The following is an 8,058-nucleotide window of genomic DNA, read 5'->3' on the forward strand; positions in this document are numbered from 1 at the left end:
TTTATGTGCCTCCACCCTCAAGAGTGTTAAAATAAGAGTTTTAAGTTTTAATGCTCTTGAGTTTACTGGTTTATGCCCAATTTCACACTCATATGTTACAGTGAATCCATCTGGGAAACTTTGAGCTGAGATTAGATTCTGACACGATGTTCCTTGATGCAATAAAGGCTGTGTTCACTGTGCTGTGGAGGTAAACACAAAACATTCTTATCATCTGAATCAGTATTCCTGTAACATGGTAACTAGTTAATTGTGCAATAAAGCTAATTAATTGAGCAACTCTGTCATTCAGATCAATGGCAAAAAGTACACTATTTGTCCACTGTAAAAAGTAATACCTAGATCCAACTTATAAAAAGTGAGGCAAGTGGCTGCATGGGATGTTTTATGTTGATTCAACTTGCAGCCTTTTTTAAGTATAATAAACACTGTAATATTGCTTAATACAAACACAAAATCAAGTTGAGGTAACTAATAGTACTAGTATTGCTTAGTTAGATAAACCTACTTTTCTTGGTACAGGTAACGTATTTATGGTTTGCTACAAGTAACCTGTACTTGTACTTGTAATTAGGTTTTATGAACTTTATTTTCTTAGTAAAATTAACCTAATCATATGTGAATAAATATTTTTTTAGTCCTGGCTATAACCTCAGAAAATAAATCTAAATGTCTATATTCTAAGCACTACAGTGATTAACTTTACATAGACTTTGTCAATAACAATTACAAATTCAATTGAAGAAGAAAAAGATGAGAAGATAGATTGAAGACAATAACATTTATTTAATGTCAACCAGTGTCACCATACTGCTCTGTCTCACTTTTAACAGTGACTACAAAACAATACAACAAACACTGTATAAGTGTATTTACAACCTGTTCTGAACAGTACAGTGAAATATCCAAACTGCCCAATCTGCAATGTTCGGATAAAGGTAAATGTGAGCAATAACATCACATTGTATCACACTGGAACTGCAATGTCAAAACTTATTGCAGTATTTCTATATTGGGAACAACTATTATTTTTAAGAACTCCCAAATTGTGCACACAACACTGTTGAGTAAATACCTCATGAGGTAATGATCGGCACAGAACAGTCCAAAGTCCACATTAATTAAGGCACTGAACAATGAACACAAAAGGAAAATAACCTTAACCTAAATTACCTGAGCAACTGTCAAATGAGTCTTAAGGTCCAAAAAAAAAAAACCTGTAAGACTAATTATTTTAAATCAGTTTTCAAATAAATCAAAGTTGGTATTTGGTAAACTCACCAACCAAAATGATTGATTTTTTCAAATGATGGCAAACAATGCCAGATGCCATTGAGAAATAATCTAAGACAACTTGGTGAGGAGATTTGCATACTTGGATGATGGCTTGGGACGCTTGGGGTCCAATCCCACAAAAAGCCTCTGATATATCTCAAAAGTATACACCAGTTTTGAGGGGTACTTGAGGTCGAGAGAATAGGTAAGTCCAAACAGAAGGCAGCATGCTTTCGACAGGTTTGGCACACCTCTGACTATGGGCTGTCCTTCTATGATAATCCCAATCGTGTCGGGATGATGGCACATGTGGTGGACACTGATGAGGTCTTCCTGTCTCTCCCCCATGTACTCAATCAGGCATCTCAGGACCACTTCTCTCCTTTTCTCCACATAGGCAGATGGATCCTGTCAAAAAGTATAATTTGATCAAATTTGACAGCCGGATGACAGTAGCACAAATCACAGAACCTCTGCATTCAGTTGCTATAACAGGTCCTACTATACATACACCACAGTACTACAAGATCTCACACTATCACCAGCATATAAAAAAAACAAAAAAAAAACAACAACATATGTGTATGTTGTTTACTCAAAAAAGTCAAGGGAGACAGTTCACAAAATTGAGATTTAACTGTAAGTAGGCTGTGTTCATCAATATGAATCAAGCTTATATTAGTATATTGTCTATTTCTCACCTCAAATGCTTTCTTAAACATGTTTTAGTGGACCTTTTATGTGTAAAGAGACTGCTTAGGAGCAAGGCACACTTTTGGAAAATGGTAACGAGGGTCTGACAATGTAGGGTGTTATGATCATTCTCTGGGTAGTATGAATGTGCTCACCATGTGTCATAACAACTGGCTCAGTAGATTTCAACATATACTGAAGATACACAGACACCACCATCCTTCCCATTAGGAACACGGTGAAATATTTATGACTAAGCACGTGATAGAAAATACATTGTGGATGTAAAATGTTTTACATATTTTTTTCTCTTACCTGGATGAGTGTCATCATTTGGGACTTGATTCATTGACCGACCGCTCCTCATTTTGCGTTGAAAAGTGACAACAGCTTTGGAGTTTGCTTGTCCAACTGTGACATAAATGTCGACTCAAGTAATATGCAACTGATTCTCAGGAACTCTTCACAGATCTGTAAAGAAAAGTATACCATCTTACTTGCATACCAAAAGTGATATGTTTTTTCTGTGATTTAAACAACAGAGTTTAGGATACAAATTAGTTTTCAATCGAATGAAAATCATGGACAGTGTCAAGCAGTAAAGGAACATATTCACAAAATAGTTATTAAGTATGAAAAATGCAAGAATGAAATTTAATCATTAGTCACGTTTGTTGCCTTATGTGCCCCGTCTTCACAACTATGGGCCATTTACCATAATTGAGCAATGTGAAATGAAAAACTGAATGTGGCACAGCATAAAATAAACAAACTAAAGGTGAAGAAAGTTTTGTGAATTATAATTTGAAAAAGATACTGTTGACTTGGTGCATACTGCACTGTATTTTTTAGCCATACCAGTAGATGACAAAGAATTTAATTTTAGCTAGTCAACTTTGTTGAGTTTACCTTACCTGTGATGGTTCAAAGAGGGCAGGCCATCTCTCTAGAAGATCTGCAACACTAGGGGCATGTCCTACAATGTCCTGTCTTCTCAAACTGAAGGTTCTTGACATCATCTCATTTATAACTCTGCCGTTATTCTTTTTCTTTGTCTTTCCAGTCACTCTCAAAGGAATCTTCTGTTTTCCCGGCTGGATGAGGGGGCAGGTAGTTAACCTCAGCTTTCCATGGTTTTTTTATATTCTTTGCTGGTTGCTTTTCTTCAGAAGATTTGCGCTTTAGAGAGTTCACTAAGACTTCTGGAATCCCATGCATTCGAAGTTTGCTTCGGTAGCTTGATACTTTATATTTCAGGCTCTGCTGCCTGGCTCCTTCAAACATGGGTTCTTTTTTATGAGAGCCTCTGCGACTGCACATCGTTGTGCATCACTTGGGTAGGGAGTGTAAGAAAAGATGAGCTCCGCTAAACACTCTATGCACAAAAGGGAACCATCTCTGAGGTAGTTTTCATTGCCTTTTTGAAGCATTAGTTCAGTGTTATATGAAAACTTTGGAATTGGAAACTCAGTTGGCCATGGCTTGTGCATTCCAGGGCTACTGGTACTGAGTATTATAGTGTCATCAAATTCCGCAGAGACGGAGCCACTTGATGTTGATAGTTGAGACAGAGTCATTTTCTGACACTGGTCTGGAGACAGAGCAATCTTCTGTTGGGAGCTCAGAAATGTCAACATTTGTCAACAAAATGACAGGTGGATCATAAACTATCTTCAGTGTGTCCCTATCCTTCAGCTCATCAATTGAACTTAAAGTAACAAAGTCATCAAAATCCTGGTCTTTGCGCTAAAGGCTTATGTCCATTGAGATCCCAAATGTTTGTTTTATTGTAGCTTTCAACTCTTTAACTGTATGTGGCATTCCAAGAAGACAAAGTTTCTTTATGTCATGGTCCAGGATGACTAGAAATTTTACAGCTGCCTCCATTTTGATGATATAGCCTTAAAAAGATGACAAAACAACATTATTTTTACATTCAGTCTGGCATTGTTTAGCAAGCATTCTTTGTGTTGTATGTGCTGGTATATCAAAGAAACTTAAAGAGAACTGTAAAAAATGCATATATCAGTACCACTTGAATTCATACCCTCTATGAAACGTGTATCTATTCCAGACAAATATGGCGCTTCAGCGTCACCATACGCCTTCCTGCAACCTTGTAGTCTGAGAGCAGACATACATCAGTAAAATCCTTCTGTTCCACAAAAACTACAAGCTCTGTGCTCTCCAGCTCAAACGCTCGAAAGTGCTCATCATACCAGGAAATGAATACTTTAGCAATGAAATGGACCTTGTCTCTCAGAATAGGATAAGAATGATACAAGGATGAAACCGCTCAGGTTCATGCCAAGACTATTAACCCACATAAATAATTTAAAGCAATATTGCCATGTGTGAAAATGAATCATAAGTAGAAGTTTATAATAGTTTGTGTTTGCCTGCTCGGTGTGGATGTATTGTTATGTCCAGAGGTGGAAAGTAACGAATTACATTTACTTGCGTTACTGTAATTGAGTAGGTTTTTTTTGTGTACGTTTTTAAAATCTGTAATTTTACTTAAGTATGTTTTAAGTATTGTAATTCACTTACATTATTCCAATTGTTTGAAAGAAATCTGTAATTTTATTCAGTGTAATGGTGCATTACATTTTGTTAACCTGTCAATTATAGCATCCCCTACGTGCAGGCATCAGTGTTGAGGTTGTCTGCTGAAGCCACATTTTGACTTTTTCTCCAATTAAATTTTTATGATATACCTTTTAAAGCCTGGTAATTTTTAGTTATACAGTATATTTAACTAGATGTTGAGTAAATGTTAGTGGCAACTGACAGCTTACCAAACTGCCTCAGTGAAAGACTGACTATAATAAGAAACTGCTCTATTTGGTGATTTTTACTGTTTGTTGTGGGGAGGAGGAGACAGGAAGGTGATATATCTGCCTGTTATTAGTGGTTGGTAACGTTACATAAAAACGTCTTCAGAAATGTAATTGTATGGAGCCCACACTATTGTTTGCAATTTTGCCTATTTACTTACCTGGGAATAGTTATAGCTGTTATTGTATGTATTATGACGTTTTTCTTACCTGGATGTGAAGCTTGAAGACCCCAGGTAGAAAAAGTGCTTGAGTATCTAAAGACAAGGAAAATGCATGTTAGAATAAGGTTAAAAATCAGTGGTAAATGTAACTTATTTAAGTAATGGGTTAGAAACAGTTTTAGGGGTTTTTCAACAAAAAATCTGTCATTAATTGACTATGCAGCATTAAAAAAACGTGGATCAAATCTCTAAAATCAGACAGACTACTAAGCATACATCTCTACAGTCTAATATGTGCATCTGTTTTAGTAATGCAAAAGTATACTAAGAAGTATAAACATATACCATTCTGAGATAACATGCCTCTGAAGTTTGACTTTTTGCACCATTACAATACTTATAGGCAACTAGTGATCCTATCTTCCGCTCCATGAAACACATGTTAATGCTCTATGGTTATTAGCATATGGTTATTTAATGTATTTTCATTATACTAAAATTGAAATTGAAATTAATTTTCTATGAGCATATATGCGGCTGAAACAGGTAGCCTAGTGCATCCCAAATTTTTCTAATTTATTTAATATAACATTATAGTCATTATGGCCGTTAGAAAAATGTGTTTTTTTGAGGAGGTGGGATAGTGCACTATAGGCCCCTGTGGCGCGGTGTAAGCTTTTGTCCTCAATTGCATTTTTTTCCTTACATTACTTTTATACTTTAAGTAGTTTTGAAACAAGTACTTTTATACTTTTACTTGAGTAAAAAGCTTGAGTTGATACTTCAACTTCTACAGAAGTCTTTTTAAACCCTAGTATCTATACTTTTACCTGAGTAATAAATGTGAATACTTTTGACACCTCTGATTCTAATTCCAGACTTGTCCACTGGTTTCTCTCACAAGTAACATATTTAGATGCTCTTGAGTTTACTGGTTTATACCCAGTATCACACTCAAATGTTACAGTGGATCCATCTGGGAAACTTTCAGCCAAGAGAGAAGATTCTGACATGATGACATTCTTTGATGGAAAAGAAGGCTGTGAACACTGTGCTGTGGAGATAAACAAAACATATGCTTTACAGTAATCTGACGCAATACTATTCTATCCATCATCCTCACAATTATTAGCACTACTACACCATCTTAGCTTTATTTTGGTAACAGAGGACTAGATTGTGATTACTTTAAACAAAAGTAAATTAGTATGACTTAAGGAAGATGTGCTGTTGAAATTAAATCACAGTGCTTCTTCATAATTTGCTCATACATTTCAATTTATTCTTTTTTCTTTTTAAAAAGAGCCAAAGGTTACAAGATTTGAAAACTTTTGGCCTCTCTCAAACACTGAAACTAAAGCAGATTTTAGACACAACCGTGTTGATAACTGCAACTTAGTTAATCAAGTGCTGAAGTTGATTAATATAGCACTGTTATCGTTGCAAAATGTGTTAAGGTTACATAATTATTTGTGAACTATGGACAAAAACAGATCTGCTGGTTAAATCAGTCCTGACAGCATTATAAGAAGGCCTATATGGCATTCTAACGGCCTGAGTCTTTGAACCTGATGACATTGTTGCAAGCCAATATAAAAAGTAAAATAATTTTGGATTCATACATCCAAAAGCAAATGGAAGTCATGTGTGCGTTTGCCGTGTTTACAGTGAAGAATTCAGTTAATTCTGTGTATAGTAGCAGCATGCTATGACCATTTGGACATACTTATTTTGTCACAAACTCCTACTTGTGTTTGAACCTAGTTCGCCTACTAGTCTATATAGTTGGGAAGTATGCAGACATGGTTTCCAAAATTCCACGCTTGTTTTTTTTTCTCACTTAACGTTAATTAGGAACAGAACTCCTAATACTACAAGATAGATGGATGGATAGATGGATAGATAGATAGATGATAGATAGATAGACACTCACCTCGGACATGTTCACAGATCATAAGAAACGAAAGAAGAGCAACATTGAGCCACAAGACCTTGCATCCCATCTCGTTTATGTTGTCTTAATCAAGGCCAATGGTATTTGTTTTCTGCACCAAATAAACAAAAAAGGCATTTTAGCGTCACGGCGTAAATAAATACACTTTAAAATGTGTATTTTTGAATTGTCAAAAGTTAACACAAGCATTATCTACAGCAAAACAGGCACAAAAGTTTCACATAAACAAAACTTGTTTCTGTTAACGTTAGCCTGTTAGCGGCTAGCATAACAATCAAGACAGGTTTTAATTGTTAACGTCATATTATTAAAAAACAACATGCACATGATTTGAACGAATGCATAAAATAGGTTTAGTTAACTAACCACGCTTCAGTCGACTTTTTAAAGGCTAATCGTAACACTAAAATAATGTGTTAGGCAACGCGCGGAAGGGCGTGATGAACACTGAGCTTCCTGCCTCTGTTCAGTTCACAGTCCAAACCCTAATATTATCTAACCCAACACAAATAATATAAGTTATCAATATACACATCAATGTGTATATATATATGTCCCAATCACCCTTAATTCACCCTACATCTCTTCAGTGGGTTGTACTTTTATTTAATGTGTTTTTGGATTGTTCTGCTGACTCACTGTAAAAAAAAAAAATCTTTCCGAGAAATTTCAGTTGACAAAAACTCTTGATAATTAGTGACCTAGGCCTACAGCTTTTTACAGCGGATGCCTTTGAAAACACGGCTAGTCATAGCCTCACTTTCATACCTGTCATGGCGCTACTCTGAATAAGGTCTATAACTAGCAATATGGGGTTTATGCTTTATTTCCACCACAGTTGAATAAAAATATAATTCTTTAAGTCATAATAATGAGAAACTTAATTTTGAAATAACTTTGTTTCAAATTAACATTTCATAATAATAAGAGCCTATAAATCTTTAACTACACAACTATTATTATTTTATCAAGCAAATCCATTAAGTACCATTCTTGTGGCTCATAGATGTGAGTAAGCCATATTTGTGATTTTTTTGTTTGTTTTGCATTTTATTGAAAAATCAGAAGCCAAGAACAAGAAGCTATCAATTTGACAAATATCAGTAAATGAAGTACAGCACAAATGCCAAAGCCT

General features: G+C 35.3%; 1 protein-coding gene across 1 annotated transcript; it reads right to left on the bottom strand.

Moving 5' to 3' along the window:
- Positions 1-766: 766 nt before the first annotated feature.
- LOC311073355 (uncharacterized protein) lies at positions 767-7,418 on the bottom strand. Its single transcript, XM_084099031.1, has 7 exons — positions 7,290-7,418; positions 6,903-7,014; positions 5,800-6,023; positions 5,016-5,062; positions 2,883-3,869; positions 2,284-2,439; positions 767-1,683 (listed from the first exon to the last, which is right to left on the bottom strand). Exons 2-5 carry the CDS (start codon positions 6,970-6,972, stop codon positions 3,815-3,817), a joined length of 396 nt encoding a protein of 131 aa, XP_083955157.1. The 5' UTR covers positions 6,973-7,014; positions 7,290-7,418; the 3' UTR covers positions 767-1,683; positions 2,284-2,439; positions 2,883-3,814.
- Between the last annotated feature and the right edge of the window lie 640 nt (positions 7,419-8,058).

This window comes from Abramis brama, assembly GCF_963993115.1.
Source record: "Abramis brama genome assembly, chromosome: 22".
In the NCBI taxonomy this organism is placed as follows: Eukaryota; Metazoa; Chordata; class Actinopteri; order Cypriniformes; family Leuciscidae; genus Abramis; species Abramis brama.